Consider the following 18,050-nt stretch of genomic DNA (forward strand, 5'->3'; position numbering starts at 1 on the left):
TTTTTTTTCAAATTACCAACTAAAAAAAACATTGTTAGTTTTAGTTCGTAATGCTCATGATTTATTTTTATAGTTAGTAATATTTTTTTTTAGTGAAAGTACTGAATAAGTATAATTAATTAATTAATTAATTAATTGTAATTGACAATTATTTTATTAATGTCAAAGTTCACGTCTACAATGGACAAAAAAAATAATTATGGCTAGGTTTTTTTTATTTCTATTAAGGGCGAAAGCGGTTGAAATACAGAATAAAAAATATATTTTTGTGATTTTTTTTTTCGAGTACCTTCGTTATTAAAATTCTCAAAATTTGTCACACGATTAAGCATCATTCCAAGAATGTTCTGCTAAATTTTCATTAAAAAATATTTAAAACTAAGCCAGTGGTAGTGGGGAGAGACGAGTCACTAAAAACAAATTCTCCATATTAGGCAGGATAACTCATGACTGCATATGAAATCAAAAAATCAAAAAGATTTCTTTGGTACATAAGTTTATCTTAGATTTGAACAAAGGATTTTTTTTTTCAATAATTACTTATTTTTTAATTAAACAAAACGAGCAATTTTTGGCAAAAATCAGTCTTTTGATTGCACCTTTACCAAAAATTCAAAAATGAATATTTTGTTTATTCCTTCGTTCAAATCCATCAAACTTATGTACTAAAGAAATTTTTTTGGTTTTTTTATTTCAGATGCAGTCATGAGTTATCTTGCCTACTATGGAGACTTTTTTTTTAGTGACTCGTCTCTCCCCACTACCACTGGCTTATTTTTCAATATTTTTTTATGAAAATTTAGTAGAACATTCTTGAAATGATGCTTAATAAGATCACAAATTTTGAGAATTTTAATAAAGAAACTTTTCTGAAAAAAAAATCACAAAAATATCCTCTTTTTTTGTTTTTTGTATTTCAGATCCCTGTCCCCCTTAAAAGAAATAAAAAAAAAATGACTTAAAAAACAAAAATCTCTTAGATATTAAACTTGTAAATATAAATAACAATAATATTAATATTAATATTAATAATAATAATAGTGCACAGTGATTATTCAGATGTATTAATTAAAATAATGGTGCACTTAATTTAATAATTTTTCCATTGCAATTGTATTAAAAATGCATGAATAATATGAAATACTTTATACTTTTTTAATTATTTTAAATGTAGTTCTTCACAATGGAAAAAAATTACTGCGCTTACGAGAAATGGATCCTCGAACAAGGCACACTCGTGTGCAATTAATTAACTAACGTTGTAGTATTTAATTGTTGACTCAAATTTTATTTTTTTTAAAATTAATATAACAGCAGCAAGGAGCAACGGCGGTATCCTTTTATTTAATTATTATTGTTTTCGTCCTAGATTTTTTATTTATCAGCACTAGCAACATCCTCACATTTGTTCTCATCTTTAAATATTATACTGGAGCCTTAACACTGCCTTCTAATAATTTTAATATTTTTTTTTTTTAACATTACTTAGATTTCCGCTGCTTACTTTCTCTGTCTCACATCAGAGTCCTTGTTGGGCGTTGGCTTGCTATTTATTTTATAAAAAAAAAATAAAAATCATTGTGATTATAATTAAGAATTTTAACGGACATTATTATAATTATTTTTTTGTGGTATCGAGTTAGAAAAAATAGTAATTAGTGAAGCCCAAGAAAATGATAAAATTTTTTTATAAATAATTAGGGTGAGTTTTTATTTTAATGCTTTTTAAAAAAAAAATTTTTTGCAGTCCTGCAAAAAAACGTTTTGTATTTTTTTTTAATTATATCTAGTAATTATTGTAAGTAAAAGTAAGTAACCACAAATGCTGGATGAGTATCTTCCGCTTTTCTATTTATTTTAATACTGAGCTTTCAACGGGTGGAGAAGTTTTTCAAATAAATATTTAATTTGTAGTTTTTTTTACTCAACAAATTTTGTTATAAAAAATTTAAAGAAATTTAAATTTAATGTCAGCTTCTATATTCCGGAAATGAATGGCTAAAATATGAAGTGTAATTTTTATAGGAATACAAATTCTCAGTGGACAGAAAATCCGTAACGTCGCTCATTTCCATGTTTTTAATAAAAAATGATGTTATTTATTATTTATTTATTTATTATTTTTTTTTTTTTTTTTTGAGAAAATGGATTTTATTTTTTGAGGTAATTTTTTAAGAGGCATTAAAATAAATAAAATAAAAATATAATCTTACCGTAATTATTTATGCAAAACCAGAATTTTTGATACTTTTAATGGGCTTAGAGGCATTTCTGACAGAACCCTCTCCCACTTTTTAAAAAGATTCAATAACTTTCAACTGTCAAAACCGTATTAAAATTTTATTAATTAAATTGAGAAATTAATTAAATAAAAAAAGTTAGAGTTAGTTAAAATTAAAATTTCGACCTGGTTTATAATTCAATTGATTTTGAATAAATTATTTTAATTGAAGAAACCACACTGATAGAAGGATTTACTTGAGAGTAAACTAGATTTATTAAAACTCTTGTGAGAAGCTTCTTTGAGAAAAATAAATATTCATTAATGGTTAACAAAATTATTCTTTGGTGAATATTATCGATAGATGGCTGCATATAATCATATGTAGTTGTATATGGTAGCAAGAGACTAACTGGATAGTAGTAAGCTTTGGCACACGGCCATATTTTATATAAAATATATAAACTATTTTAAATAATTGTTTATTAATTATTTAATAAAAATTATTTCTTTATAATATATTCTTCATCTTCACGCTTAAAATAAATTTTTTAAAATATTTTTTTTATATTTTGAGATAATTAGGTTATATCTTTAAATACGCAAAATTGCCTCGAATAAATTAAATATTAAATATTAATAAATATTTATTTGAGCCTGTTCATTAACGAACCATTTGTTAAATATTAACAAATTTTATTAAATCGAAAGAAACCCTTCTATTGGTGCAGTGCGTTAAGGAGGTTCGACCGAATCTAATGTAAAAAGGATTTTCCAACTTTAAGATTTGATACTTAGTATACATGTAAAGAAGTACTTTATCTATGTATTCTCAAAATTTGAATATGATCCACCGTCTAGTTTTTTAGAAAAAAAGATTTAAAAATGACGTTTTTAAAGTTCTTATAGACAGGCTCTTTGGCGGACAAGCTTCCGTCATGACTTGTTCGATTGTTTTCATTATTAACCTCCCAAGTTTAAGAAATAAAAAACCACATGCTATAAACTTGAATATTTTTGGAATATGATAAGATTTTAACAATATAGTGTTACCGTTGTAATTATTTAAATAATTAAAGTTAAACTTTATTATTTAATCTCGTTTATCGACAGAGATACATATTATTGAGGTTTGGCAACGTCGCGGAAGCAGCTGAGAGAAAAAACAAAGATAGAAATACATTAATAAGAGAGACGAGATTAGAAATAAATTTTTCCCGCTTTAATTTGAATATCGATGTGTAAGAAGTTAGAACGCGCTGTTGCCAAATCTTTTTATTAAATTATATGAGTCAAAAATAACCAAGTCATTTAATTACTTTCTTTAATTAAATAAGTAATAAATATTAATTTATGAATTCATTATGTTATTATAAATTAAAATAATGAATTTTTATAACTGTTAGGAGAATTTAGCGAACAAAAAAATTCAAACACTACTTTGACTCACTAGTGTCGGTCAAACCTCCTTAAATTGTTTCTGTACGAATTTTCGGAACCACGCAGAGTCAGGTGGTTTTCAGATTTTTTTAAAAATACTTTCTTGCATATAGAGCGCCATCTATTGATGACTTTTTTTGTTTCTTAAGTGGGCCATCCCGCCATGATTTGTCTTAAAAAATCATGGCGCCCAAAAAAGTTTGTAGGTTAGACATCACTTAGTGGTGGATAAGGGCAAGTTTGTGAAATAGTATGTCTGGAATCTTTGTGATTATAAGTGGAAGAAACCCTTTTTAGGGTATTGAAGTAAAGTTGCGTCTCACCACTAATTTATGCAACATGTCGACCGATGAAATTGGTACCACGGGGCTACTTTTCAAGCCCACTTCGATCAGGGTCTCTTTATTTCCTGATATCCTGATAGTAGTGTTTGACCCAAGAGAGGTATGGATTCGGTGGTTGGTAAGGCACCCATACGAAAGAGGATCATTGATCCCAGGGTAAGGTAATGTGAGTTTATACTTCTATTTCACTATTATAATATTATGGCCGACAATATGGCGTGTATGCCTGAAATAGGCGAGGAAACAACCTCCGGTAAAACGGAAGTGGACCGGTACCGTTACATTAATTAATCGATCACTTTTTGAATGTGCAAATGAGGTGCAAGTTTTGATTTCGTAAATTTTTTTATTTGATTAATAAATATTTTAAAAAATTCGGTTATGACAGTTAAAGTTCATTGAATATTTTAACAAAGTGGGAGGTGTTATATGAGAATGATGTTAAATATTAGTGTTAAAAATAAAATATCAATACCTGAATTTTATTTAAAATAAATAATAATAAAATATCAGTCATTTTGTTTCATCAATAAACCACTTGTGAGGTGACAAAAGTTTAAATAAATATAAAGAAGGTAGAGGATGAGGTTGTGTCTCAAGTGGTTAAGGACCTAAATACGTGCAAGAGTAAGCCTTTGATTAAAATAATATTAAATATATAGCGAAAGTAACCATAAGTAATTAAATCAATATAAAAAAAGTTATAAATATAATTATTTTAAATGCAGCAGTAAAAGCCGGGAGTATAATTTTAAGAAATATCATGTATAGTAAATAGTGATTTGTTAATAAATTAAAAATTATAAATATATGTAATATTAAAATAATTATTATTTTATAATTAACGAATTATTTGGTGAAGGATAATTATACAAAGTAAAAGATAGAGTAATAAAATTTATGAATTATGTAGATAAAAAAAAAAAAGATAACTTACGTATCGGGACTTTGGTCAGTATCAGACTCTTCTAATTCAGATTTATTACGTTTCTTTTCATAAATTAGAATAATGGCACAGAGTACGACGACTTCAGCACAAATTCCGAGGAATGGCCACAGAGCTGCTAATTTATCTTTGATTCTGAGTGTAGCTGTTGTGCTGTTCATGTGGTTTGGAGTATCGTTCCAATCATACGCAACTTTACAAGTTACGTTACCGTGATCGCTCATCTGAATATTATCAACGCTAAGTATTGCGCGATTAATTCCCCGTTCTTCATCTGGCAATAATTTAACTCGGCCTTCACTGTTGTTGTAAGTTTTGCCAGCAAATTCCCACATAACTTTTAATCCTGGATAATGGTGTCCTTTGCAGACCATATGGAGCTTTTCGCCCTCGACTACATTTTCTGCTTCACGTAGAAGTGCCGTTGGTCTGGCTGTAAAATAATTAGATTCTTTTCTAAATATTTTCTTTATATTTTATAAGACTGTTTTTTTAATTATTTATTTGTGAAAGTTCTATGCTAACCCTCAATGGTCAATTGGAATCCAAGAGATTCCAGACAATTTTTAACTAAAAATTCATATATTTATTTGTTTGGATTTCAAACTCTAAATAACCGATTAATTATTTTTTCCAACTTAAAAAAGTTAGTGTGGGCATTACTTGTAGTCGTTAAAGCAACGGTTGCTATGGAGACACTGCTGCCATAGCAACGGTTGCCATGGAGACTGTTCCCATAGCAACGGTTGCTATAGAAACTGGTATAGAGATGTTTGGTCATGACAATGGTTGCTATGGAGATTTTTTTCATGGCAACGGTTGCTAAGAAGATGGTTGATCATAGTAACAGTTGTTATAGAGACTGATACCATAGCAACGGTTGTTATGGAGACTTATCATGGCAACGGTTGTTATGGAGACTTATCATGGCAACGGTTGCTATGGAGATTTTTGTCATGGCAACGGTTACTAAGGGGATGGTTGACCATAGCAACGGTTGCTATGGAGACTTGTATCATGGCAACGGTTCCCATGGAAACTTTTGTGATGACAACGGTTGCTAAGGGAATGGTCGGTTATAGAAGCGGTTGCTATGGGAATGATTGATCATGTTAATGGTTAATAGGATCAACAGACATTCATAATAAATATTTTTAATAACGACTTTTTCATAAGGGGAATATGGAAGGTAGTTATTAAAGTATTACAAGAGGTAAAAAAAGTGAGCGCGCATCAGCAACCAAAAATCTTTTAGTTTTTTAAAAAAATACAAGATACCTTCTTTATAAAGAATTTAAAATGCTACAAAAAAGGTCTTCTACAAATTGTAGGATAACTTAATATTTATAGAGATTTTTCAAAAAAACCAATCACACTTTTTTTTATATGAAACTGAAATTTCCAATGAAAAATATCGAATTCTTTTAACTAAAATAAACATCATTTTTATTGAGTTTATTTTTTTTATCAGTTGTGCCGGAAGTGTAACCACTGAGAATTAACTCTAAAATTTATTAGTTCAAAATAATTAAGAATTAAAATAAAAAATATGCGTTTACTTACGAACGATTCGAAAGAATCTTGTTGAGTTTGCATGGGCAGTGGTATTACACGTATAATTTCCAAATACATCTATTAAATTTTGATATATTGTAAGTACTCCATTGCTGTCAACTTTAAGAAGTTCGTCTTTATCTGCGAATTTTTCAGCAACACTTTCTCCGTCTATATACCAATCAACTTTTTCCCCAGCCGTATGATTATCACATTCCAGAATCATTGGTACATCAGAGCTTGTAAGAACTTTTATTTTAGTCACTGAAAAAAATTAATTTTAATAAATTATTAAAAGTTTGCTGTTTGGGTTTATTTGAATAATTTTTTTTTTTATCATCATTTTAATAACGCGGAGCTCTTTTATTCAAGAGAGCATTCAGAAGGCAACTTCTTATTAATCAAGGGATCTGTTAAATCTCAAGATTAAAAATCAAAGACTAAGACGACAGCTAAATATTTATAGCTCTAGGTCTTTCATTCTACTGGATCTTGTTTACTGTAATTTTCAGTAAATTGCGGTATATTAAGATACCTTATGATATTCCACAGTAAATTTACTAAACCTAAAATATTTTGCTTTTAATTATCTAATTATCAAATTCTGCTAATAATTTACTTAAAAGGGACCATTAGTGTGAAATTTTGAAAAATCAATTCATTTTTTTTTTTTTTTTTTTTTTTTTTTTTTTTTTTCTTTCATATTTCGAGAATCTATTCCTTCAAAAATAGCATACTACAATTTCTAGAGCACATCTGGAATATTGTTTTTGAGTTGCAGCCATCTGAAGAGCAGCCGCGTATCGGTTTTTGATAATACATTTTTCAAAATTGCTGTATCTATAACTCGAAGATAAATCATCCAATCGACTTGATTTGAATTGTAGTTTTTTTTATAAGCTACCGACGGGTAATAAGGTCAGCTAAGGGAGATTTTGAATAAAATAGAAAATATTGCATTTAATTATCGAAATGTATCATTAATCTTTATTTCAATACATTAGCCATTAAATGTGATGAAGTAATGGTAATTTTTACCATAAACAAACAAAAAATTATACTTTTACAAAAACCATACGAATTGGTCTTATTTTACTACGGTAGGGTAATGAGGCCTACGGGTTAAACAAACTGGAATAGTTTAAATATACTCAATAAAATTGGTATTAGAGATGAATCATCACTTAAATTTAGCAACAATACTTTTTAAGAGTCAGAAGACTAGATTGTTTTTTATAATTTCTTCTGCGCTACGACAGCATGACGGATGATGAAATATAGAAGACAGGGAACGTGGTTTTGGGACTCTATAAATTTGTCGTAACATCTCCATATAAGACCCTTCTACTGGAGTAGCCTTTAGCGAAGGCAGTTATTTTAAATATCATTTCTGTCACTTAGGCCTTATTTGAATTTTTTATAAAAACTCCGCCATTTTGTTAAATTAAAATTTTTTTCTTAGCCCGAGAGTTATAGTACAAAAAATATCTTCTAGTTTAATAAGCTTTTTAGTTTTTTTGATATGCGAAAAAGTCGATTTTCGAAAATGGGCATGAAAACAATAATTTTCCTTTTTTGGAAATTTTAAATTTTTATAGCGGGAAGATCAAAAAATCTTTTTTTCTAGAATCAATGGAAATAAGAAAAGGTTCAAAATGGTAATATAATATTTTCTCCCCTTGTCTTTTTTCGAATACTCTATTAAATAATTTCTCGAGCGTATTTCCGTGCGCCCATTGCCCTATTTCTATTTTTCCCCTGCTCATCTGTAAGATTTTGACAACTGGCATAGAACCCTTAGTCCTTAGTCACCCGACATTACCCCAATATTTAAATATATCATTTATATACAGTCGACTACCCGTTATAAGCCTGTCCGTAATGATTCTCTTTCTCCCAACCGAAATAACTGAGCCCAGAAAAACTTCTCCCACTTAACTCTAAGGAGTTTCGTACCAGACTTCCCGTTATAAGCCTCCATTAAAATTGTCAAAATTTTAAAATTATAGATGATTTTATATATATAATAATAATAATGTTTTGCCTTAAAAATTAAACTCTGATTTAGTATTCTGAAAAATTTATTTAAGCAATAATTAACCTGTTTTAACTGTAAGGTGGTAGGATTCATTACTACTGGGAGTACATTTGTAGCTTCCTTCGTGTAATTCAGTAGCGTGCTCAGCCTTTAATTCACTGACTCCTTTATCTGGCTTAAATACTCTGATATCACCAGACGATAATTCTTCAAACTGTTGCCCATTTCTTGTCCAAATTATTTTTTCTCCAGCTTTTAAACCCGTACATATAATACTCCATGGTTGTCCCTCTTGTACTTCGGTCGTTCCGCTGTAATTAACTATCAAAAAAAATACATTATTTTTTTATTTTATTAAAGAAAATTATTATCTATGTACTAAATAAAATTAATCTGTATTTGCAGTATGATAACTTTTGATAAATACGCATATATTTACTTATTTTTAATTGTTATTTTCATGTCATTTTTATAAATATTTTTTTTATTTTAAATCAAATATTATAATTTATTTATAAATAGGTGACGTAAATATAATTTTAATACTCGGGTAATTAAAAAATTGAGATATTAATGATAAGAGTGATTAAAAAAAAAAATGACTTTATTTCTGTATAACTAAAAATAAATAATAACAGTTGAAAATAATTTAACAATTTTTGGATTTTTTTTTCAATGATTCAGATACAAAAAAAAAAAAAAAGTAAAAAAATGCACATGTAGGAAATTAAAAAAACTATATGTGCAATTTTTTTTAATATTTTTTTTTTTATAATTTATCGTTTTTTAAAAAATTCAAAAATTATTAGTCGGTTAATTTCAGTATCAAGTTACTAGACAATCAACAATTTCGGATATTTTTTTAATCATTCAAATACAAAAAAAAAAAAAAACTAAAAAAATGCACATGTTGGAAATTTAAAAAACTATATGTGCAATTTTTTAAAATATTTTTTTTTTTATAATTTTAAAAATTATTAGACGTCGGTTAACGTCAGTATCATTTAAATTTATGAGTGTAAATGTAGCAGATATAAAAAAATTTATAAGTTTTAAATAAATAATTAAAATAATAAAATTTTGAAAAAATGCGCATACTGATTTTTCAATCGTCTAAATGTGCATTTTTTTATTTTTACTCTAATAAAATTTATTTATTAATTCTAAAATATAAAAAATTGACAATTGTCAAATAAATTCTCAGTCATTTAAATTTAAATAAATGAACATTGTTTCTGACTGATATATTTAAGATTAGATTTGAAACTAAGGATAAACATGATGCCATTTAATGAGAGCCTCAAGTACAAACAAAGTGATGACGATACGTCTCTACAACTATGACTCATTCATGAGCTTTGTACTACTATTTATTAAATAATTAAATTACATTTAAATAAATGAGACATTTAATAATTAAATTACGTCGAAAGTACTTGATACAATTCATATTAATTTATATGAATAGTTTAAATTATATATAAAAAAAAAAAATTTTTTTTTAAATATTTATAATTAGAACATCAAATATTTTAAATAAATGATAGAGATATTTTTTGAAAATTAAGACCGAGTACATATTTGTGATAATGATAAGATAAAAAAAATTCCACTCTTAAATTTACTTAGTGTATAATTTTATTATTTAGATACTAATGTTGGTACTTAACATTTATATTTATTATAGAAATATATTTCCTCATTACTTTGAGATTGTAATCAATAAATTATAATTTATGATTATGAAAAATTACTCAGATAATTTTTAAGTTAAAAAGAAAAAAAATTTTAATAGAAAATAATAAAAAAATTTATAAATTCACTTATTAAATAAATATATATATATATATATATATATATTAATTATAATTAAAATTGTTATTAATTTAATTTCTATTTAAGTTATTATTCTGTCACGTGATAAATAACGTTTATCATTAATCATCATTAAACAATTACTCAATATTTATTACATCCATAAATTATTAATGTGACTTTGAAAATAAAATTTAAAAAATTAAAATAAAAAAACCATGCGCTCGTTTTTATGATTCTGGAGTTAATAGACAATTAACAAATTTAGAATTTTTTTCCAATCAATTACAAATAAAAAAAAAAAGAAAAAAAATGCACGTGTAGAAAATTGAAAAAACTACAGGTGCAATTTTTCAAAATTATTTTTTTTTTTAATTATCATTTTTAAAAAAAATTTCAAAATTATCAGATGCTCGAGTGTAAATGTAGCAGAGAGAAATTTAAAATTCAAAATAAATAGAGTAAATAATTAAAAAAAAAATATTTATAAAAAATGCACTTATTAATTGCAAAATTTTTTGAATACCCATTTTTTAAAATTTTATTTTGTTAATTATTTACTCTATTTATTTATAATTTTAAATTTCTCTGATGTCTGGTACATTAATAAGTGTGAATGTAGCAGACGTGAGACAAATTTAAAATTGTAAATAAACAGAGTTAATAGTTTTAAAAATAATATTTTTAAAAAATGCACATATTCATTTTTAAATTTTTTAAACGTGCATTTTTTTTAAATATTATTTTTTAAATTATTTACTCTGTTTATTTAAAATTCAAACTTTGTCCAATGTCTGCTACATTCACACTTCTAAAATTTTCTAATTTTTTTTCAAATCAATTCCAAAAAAAAAAAAAAAACTAAAAATATGCACACATAGAAAATTTAAAAAACTAAAGGTGCAATTTTTCAAAATAATTTTTTTTTTCAATTTATCGCTTTTAAAAAAAACTATAAGTTATTAGAGATCGGTTAGTTTCAGTATTTATATTTTATGTAAATGTAGCAGACATGTGTCTATAAATTTTAAATAAATAAATTTTAAAAAAATGCGCGTAATTTTTTATCAGTTCTCTAAATACGCATTTTAAAAATTTTATTCGTTTTTTTTATTTATTCAAAAATTTAAAAACTCCTTTGTCACACTCACTATATTTAATTAAATTTATAATCAATATAAATGATTTAAAATAACATAATATTAAATAAAATATATATATAAACTCACCAGCCTGGATCGTATAGATGCTTGCTAAATATAGAGTACTAAGCAAGACATGAACAACTTGATTCTTCATTTTTGTTGCTTGTTTCAAGTTTTTATACTTAACTCCCCTTTATTGTGCTCTGAAAAATTTTTATTACTTTAACTTTTTTTTCTTTTAAATCAAATTACATTACATTAAATTCTTCTCTCTTTCTCTCCATATATATATATATATATATATATATATATAACTAGTAATTCAATATTAAATCTCATCTATACGAACTAATAATAATTAAATTTAAAAATATCTCTCCCAAATATTTCAGTCTCGAAATTTTATTTATAAACCAAAAAAAAATTTTTAATTTCATTACCACTAAAATAAGTAAACGTCAAAATCTCATTAACAAAAAATAAAATAAAAAAATAAGTAAATAAATAAAATCCATAATTAAAAAAAAAAAAAAAATAATTTTTTTTGAAATCCTTGAATTTTGATACTGTATTCTAAAAATATTATTCTTACTTTGTTCGTAACTTCACGGCCACTGTCTTCGAGTTGTTCGATAAAACTTACACACTATATTACAATAAATTATTAAATAAATTTTAAAAAATTGTATATTTTATTTAGACGTCATATGGATGTTAATTTATTAGTTCTTTCACACACGACTTATTGTTAAATAATAATTAACAATTTTTAACCAACAGAATAATTGAAATAATAAATTGATAATTAAATTGGAGTAGGGAAATGTACACACTCGTGACTCTTTATTTCAACTACGGGCATCAAACTATACATTATTTTATAACAAAATGGCTTCTCTTGCTCCCGATTATTTTTACTATATAACTATATTGTGTTATCGACTACTATATCTTTCTCTCTTTTACATCGTATATATATATATAAATATATGAACACTCATACTACGTCATAGAGAATACGAACCTACAAATACGATGACGTATAAAATTTACTACCGCGCACGCGCGCCGAAAAATCAACTCAGCTGATTTGTATCTCAATAATTGACAGGTTACATTTTTATTTAAATTTAAAAATTTAAAATATTATACTTTAATTATGTAATTAATTATTTATTATTTTATAGAAAATTTTCAAATTAATTTCAATAAATTGACACTAAAAAAATTGATTTGAAATCCTGATTAAAAATCTCCTGTAAGGTGCCGCCATCTGTACTATAAACGGATGTTAAATTTTAGCGGGTTATCGACGCAGCTTACGCAGCAATTTGGTATGAGAAATTGTTTTAAAAAATTATTTATTACAATTAATTTAATTAGTAATTAGTAAAAGTCAATTTAAATAAATTGGCGGGAAATTAATTTGAATTTGAATTCAATTATTTTATTTGGATTAAATTAAGTTTTGATTTGAAATTATAAATAATTCAAATACACGGTAATTTTTTATGGAAATCAGGCGATAAAAATTTGATTAATATTTATTATTAATTAATTATTGATAATTAATTATTGAGGTTAAAGGGAACGGAGGGAAAAAAATTGTTTTTAAATAAATACTTTTTTGTGTACTAATTTATTATAGTTGAGAAAATTTAAGTATTGATTACTTGAAAGTATAAAAAGATACATTGTGGTCACAAAAAGATGGTTTATTTGTGTATGATAATAATAAACTTGTGCGCAATGTAAGCTGATAAAAGTATATCTGGATTTTTTGTCCTCAGATCATTAGCTTTTATATCAAGTTTTGTTTTAAAAGTTGCTGCGGAAAGTAGTTTGCTACTTTTTCTTCTTTTTTTGTAGAATATTTGATAGTTGTTTAGAATTGCGGTTGGTCACGTTTTTTAAAAATATATGTTACAATATTAAAAATATATAATGCTGAAAAGAAAAATAAATATTATAATGACAAAAGTTTTTTTAAATTAATATGATTTTTTTTTATGTAAAGAAAAAAGATTTCTTATCGGTGGATGTTCGATACTTTTTCAAGACTTCGGATAAATGGAATAGTGATTTTTTTTTTTAAATAATTTTTAACTTAAAAATTTTTAATTTTCCGAGTTTCTGAGACTAAAATATTTTTTACCATATGGTTACACTTCCGGTACGAATTATAAGGTCACAAAAAGTTTAAAGGACACTAGAGTCCTTGATCAGCCATATAAAAGAAATCAATATTTTTGTTATTTTACTAAAAAAAATTCAAAATTTTCCACCAGAAATTTCCCAGCTTCACATAAAAAAAAGTGTGATTGGTTTTTTATAAATATCTCTGTAAATATTGAGTTTTTCCAAAATTTATAAGAAACCTTTTTTGTAGCATTTTAAATTCTCTACAAAAAAGATATCTTATAATTTTTTTCAAAACTCAATAGTTATTGAGATATTCAGAGTTTAAAATTCAATGAATCAGAAATTTATGATACCGAATTCAACCAACGTCTAATAATTTTCAAATTTTTTTAAAACGATAAATTATGAAAAAAAAAATATATATATATAAAAAAAAATTGCACGTATAGTTTTTAAAATTTTCTACATGTGCATTTTTTTATATTTTTTTTTAATTGACGTCAAAAAAAAACCGAAAATTGCAAGTCTGTTAACCAGGATCATTGAAATTTCAAGTTCAAAATTAGAGAATTTCTGTAATCTCTAGCTTCTGACTATTAATTGTTAACAGTATTAGTATTTGCTACACAATAGATTATCATAATTACCTCAATTGGAACTTTGAGTTTAAATGTTTGGAGTTAGACGAAACGATGCAATTTAAGATCAATATTCCATATGCTAATTCAACATTCAAAACTTAGTTAATTATAATAGCAACAATAATCACGATTAACTTTACAATAAACAAATAGAATTCTGACAGGATTTAAATGAAGTTAGGAACTAATTTGCCGGACAAAAATCGATGGTTTACAAGCTGCTTAATCTTATTGGTCCTCTGAAATTGGTTAATATTCGATGAGATAAAAAGACATTGAAGTTCTTAGATTTAATGGAGGTCATAAAAAAAAAAATTAATTTTTAAATGTGAAAATATTTCTTTATTAAAAACATTTTTTTGCGCTCAGTGTAAATTAGTACGAAGCTGAATAAAATAAATTCTGTCAGAAGTTACTAACACCTCCAGCAAGGTATTCAGCTTAAATAGTTCAAGTAAACTATTTTCAGAGACAATTAGTGTAGAAAATAAAAGTACAATAGCTAATTATACTCATATTGTTTCTGGACCGCTAAATAGGCATTCAAATTTAAAACAGACAATATTTTACCGAAATTTATGTTTCATGTTTATTATGAACAAAGGGAAGAAATAACAACTATGTACATTGTTTTAATTTTTGTGGCATGTAGGAAAAGGCGGGAAAACAGGACCGCGAAGATAATAAAGAATTTTTTATGTTTGAATATACACAGAAGAAAATATTTTGCAGTATGGAACGAAGACGAAAATTTTCTTACTAGAAAAAATTTTTTGAGACGTAAAAATTTTTTTGAGGTGTTAATTTTTTTTATACCAAGAAATTTATTTTTTCTGTCTAGTGAATCTTTTTTTTTGTTGACTTACATTTTAAATAATTAAATTAAATTTTCAGTTGCCATAAAAAAAATGTTTTTCTGTAGCAATTTTTTTTTTTCAGGTGGTCCATTATGCCCCAGATATCGCAGATCATGAGAAAATGAAAAAAAAAATTTTACCAAATTTTTGAGGAGGACCGACGTGCCCCAGGGAACCGTACCCCAGTTTCCCCCATATAAAATTTGAATATCGCGAACAAGATACCGTATGAATTTTTTGTGCACAATAATACTTTCAACCCACTGGAAAATTCCTAAAAAAAAATTTTGAGATACTCAAAATTTTCCAGAAATTATGAAAAAAATCCAAGTGACAAAAGTCGAAAATTTTTGGGTGAATTTTGCCCGCTCTTTTTCTATAAAATAATTATCAATTGAAAACTTATAATTGATCTGTTTAATGACATTATTAAAGTATTTTGTATAATATATATGAAGTATAGTTTATATATATTCAGTCTCCGGTTGTTTATAAACTTAATCTAGTACGTGTTATTATTGAATTTGACTAGTATTTGAAAGCCTAAGGCAGAATGCGTCAGAGTACTTTACTGATGATATGAGACACTTTGTGCATATGAGAATAATATCCATTAGATCACTATGACACGGTTTATTATTATTTTATAGTTTCATATATATTTAAATAATGTTACTTTTAACACTTTATGATGCTTGTAAACATTTATGAAGACACATGACTAACAGAAATTACCAAAGTAACGTCAATTTGCAAGTTGAATAGGGAAAACCTGTGGAAAAATGAGATACTTTATTTTAGAACATAAACATATTTTTTTTTTTTTTTTTTTGCTTAAAAATTCTGAGTTACGGGTTTGAAATCAATATGAGGCGAGTCGGTTAGCCCAGAGGCCGGGAAATTTCAAATTTTTGACAAAAAAAAATTTTCGTGTTTGTTATCTGAATTATTTTATTGAAAACTTGAAAAAACTGATTGTGAGGTTGAATGAGTCATTGTAAAAACTCTGTAAACTAATTAATTCAATCAAATTAAAAACTTTTATTTTTTTTTTTTCAGGGACCTGAAAATTCAATTTTTTCGCGATAATCAATTATTTATTTCAGATGAAAATCCCGAGCAGAGAAATTTCGAGTTAAAAACAATAACAAAATTTGTTCTTGATCGAAAAGTGGCCGAAAAAGGCCCAGGTATTAGTTACGACAGAAAATACGCCAGGCCGATATTTGGGTCTTAAAATCGTAGAAATTCAGGCGGCCACTAGGCCCAAAAAGTGGCCGAAAATAATCCGGCTCAATTTATCAGCTTATTTATTAAGAATAGTAAATTTTCAATGTGTTTTCGGTCAACTTTTGTTTTTTTGCAATAAAATGTCACGGCTTCAAAGTGATTTCGGTCAAATTTAGTCATTTCGACGTATTTTCGGTCAAATATTTGTCCCCGGCCAATTTTCGGGCTATTTATGAAATATAAAAAATTTTCGGTGTGTTTTCGGCCAACTTTCGCTTTTTTGCAATAAAATGTCACAGGTTTAAAGTGATTTCGGTCAAATTTTATTCTTTTCGACGTATTTCCGTCGAAATATTTTTTCCCGGGAACATTCAAAAAAATTTTTTATTGTCTCATAAATTTTGTCTTCTGTACATTGCATTTTAAAATTTATTATTACTAAGCAAAATTTTAAAACCCGTAATTCTATAAAAAAAATATAACCAAGTTTTTAAAACACAATATTTTTCTATACATGCATTCAAAAGTGTAAATAAATTTTTATTAAATAATTTAAAAGTCACTACACAGTGATATCATTTTTTATGTCAGATTGTTTTTTAGTACGTAATAAAAATTTATTCTCACCATCATAAATGCATGGCAAAGTTATTTTTTTATTTACATACTCAGTAAATAATTCAGACACAACATACAGAAATTAATTTATATTTAATGCGCATATATTGTGTACTTGTGATAATAGTTTTTAAATATTTGACTTATGATACTTTAATAAACCTCAGAAAAATTTATACTCGAAGGAATCTCATCGAATAAAATTACAATACAAAAGGTAGACATTTAAAAGTCGATAAAATTATTTATGGTTCGTAAAAATTTAATGCCAAATGAATTATTTAACTTTTTAAATAAAAATAAATTTTAGTTGAGAAATTCGAAACATTTAATTTTTATTGATATTTAAACTATTTTAATAAATTTTCAATACTCCAGACTATTTTGTAATTTTAAAAATGCACTCGTTAAATTAAATAATTTAAAATTTCTCTTACTTTACATGAATAAATCCCTAGATATTAACACCGCGAAATTAAATTCCCAATTCTACTAAAAATTAAACTTTCAAAGTTTTAACTTTTAATAAATTAAATTATAAATTATAAATAAGAATAGAAGGGGCAAAATATCTCACCACCAAAATTACTTTTGTAAATATAATTGAGCATTATTTTGAATTTTTTTTTTTTTTATTAAGCTTGCGCGATACCTGGGGCAGAATGGACCAGTCGAAAATTCTGAAAAAAAATTTTTTTTATTATTTTTATCATCAAATTATAAAAAATTAAATATACTTCTCTATATTTGTGATTTATTTTTACAGTTTTCACAAATATACTTGTCGAAATAATATTCATTTACACCTGCACAGGAATTATGATACTATTTTTAGGTGGGCCTTCTTTCCCCACCCTCCCTTAATTAAAAAAAAATTTATATTTAATCAAATATATTTGATGGCAAAAAATTTTTTCTTTTCACTTTTTTTAGGGGGTCCCCATTTTATCTGCAAAAATGAAAATTTTTTTTTATTACAGTCGGACCTCGTTATAAGACTATCATTCTGTCTTTTTTAACTAATAGTCTTATAACGAGGTCCTACTGTACTTTGAATAT

At 25.7% G+C, this 18,050-nt stretch overlaps 1 protein-coding gene and 1 long non-coding RNA gene across 3 annotated transcripts; one reads left to right on the forward strand and one right to left on the reverse strand.

Moving 5' to 3' along the window:
* Nucleotides 1-135: 135 nt before the first annotated feature.
* LOC103579496 (neuroplastin) lies at nucleotides 136-12,348 on the reverse strand. Of its 2 annotated transcripts, none has more exons than XM_008560910.3 (6): nucleotides 12,096-12,348; nucleotides 11,588-11,706; nucleotides 8,607-8,864; nucleotides 6,515-6,769; nucleotides 4,943-5,384; nucleotides 136-1,546 (listed from the first exon to the last, which is right to left on the reverse strand). In XM_008560910.3, exons 2-6 carry the CDS (start codon nucleotides 11,655-11,657, stop codon nucleotides 1,501-1,503), a joined length of 1,071 nt encoding a protein of 356 aa, XP_008559132.1. In that variant the 5' UTR covers nucleotides 11,658-11,706; nucleotides 12,096-12,348; the 3' UTR covers nucleotides 136-1,500. The 2 variants fall into 2 exon arrangements, with proteins under 2 accessions (XP_008559132.1, XP_008559133.1); XM_008560911.3 differs by lacking the exon at nucleotides 136-1,546 and adding an exon at nucleotides 4,475-4,616.
* A 121-nt stretch (nucleotides 12,349-12,469) lies between these two features.
* Nucleotides 12,470-15,901, forward strand: LOC103579495 (uncharacterized). Its single transcript, XR_549541.2, has 3 exons — nucleotides 12,470-12,614; nucleotides 12,691-12,837; nucleotides 15,226-15,901. It is a non-coding gene; the product is annotated as an uncharacterized LOC103579495 (long non-coding RNA).
* The last annotated feature ends 2,149 nt before the right edge of the window (nucleotides 15,902-18,050 follow it).

Source organism: Microplitis demolitor, chromosome 5 (genome assembly GCF_026212275.2).
Source record: "Microplitis demolitor isolate Queensland-Clemson2020A chromosome 5, iyMicDemo2.1a, whole genome shotgun sequence".
NCBI classification, from domain to species: domain Eukaryota; kingdom Metazoa; phylum Arthropoda; class Insecta; order Hymenoptera; family Braconidae; genus Microplitis; species Microplitis demolitor.

Excerpts from the sequence above, each read along its gene's own strand:
- LOC103579496 (XM_008560910.3), bottom strand. The coding sequence starts at position 11,657 with ATGAAGAATCAAGTTGTTCATGTCTTGCTTAGTACTCTATATTTAGCA. Across the intron at positions 6,770-8,606 it reads CCACCTTACAGTTAAAACAG|TGACTAAAATAAAAGTTCTT; the intron begins GTTAATTATTGC and ends AATTTTTTTCAG. Across the intron at positions 5,385-6,514 it reads AAGATTCTTTCGAATCGTTC|CCAGACCAACGGCACTTCTA; the intron begins GTAAGTAAACGC and ends ATTATTTTACAG.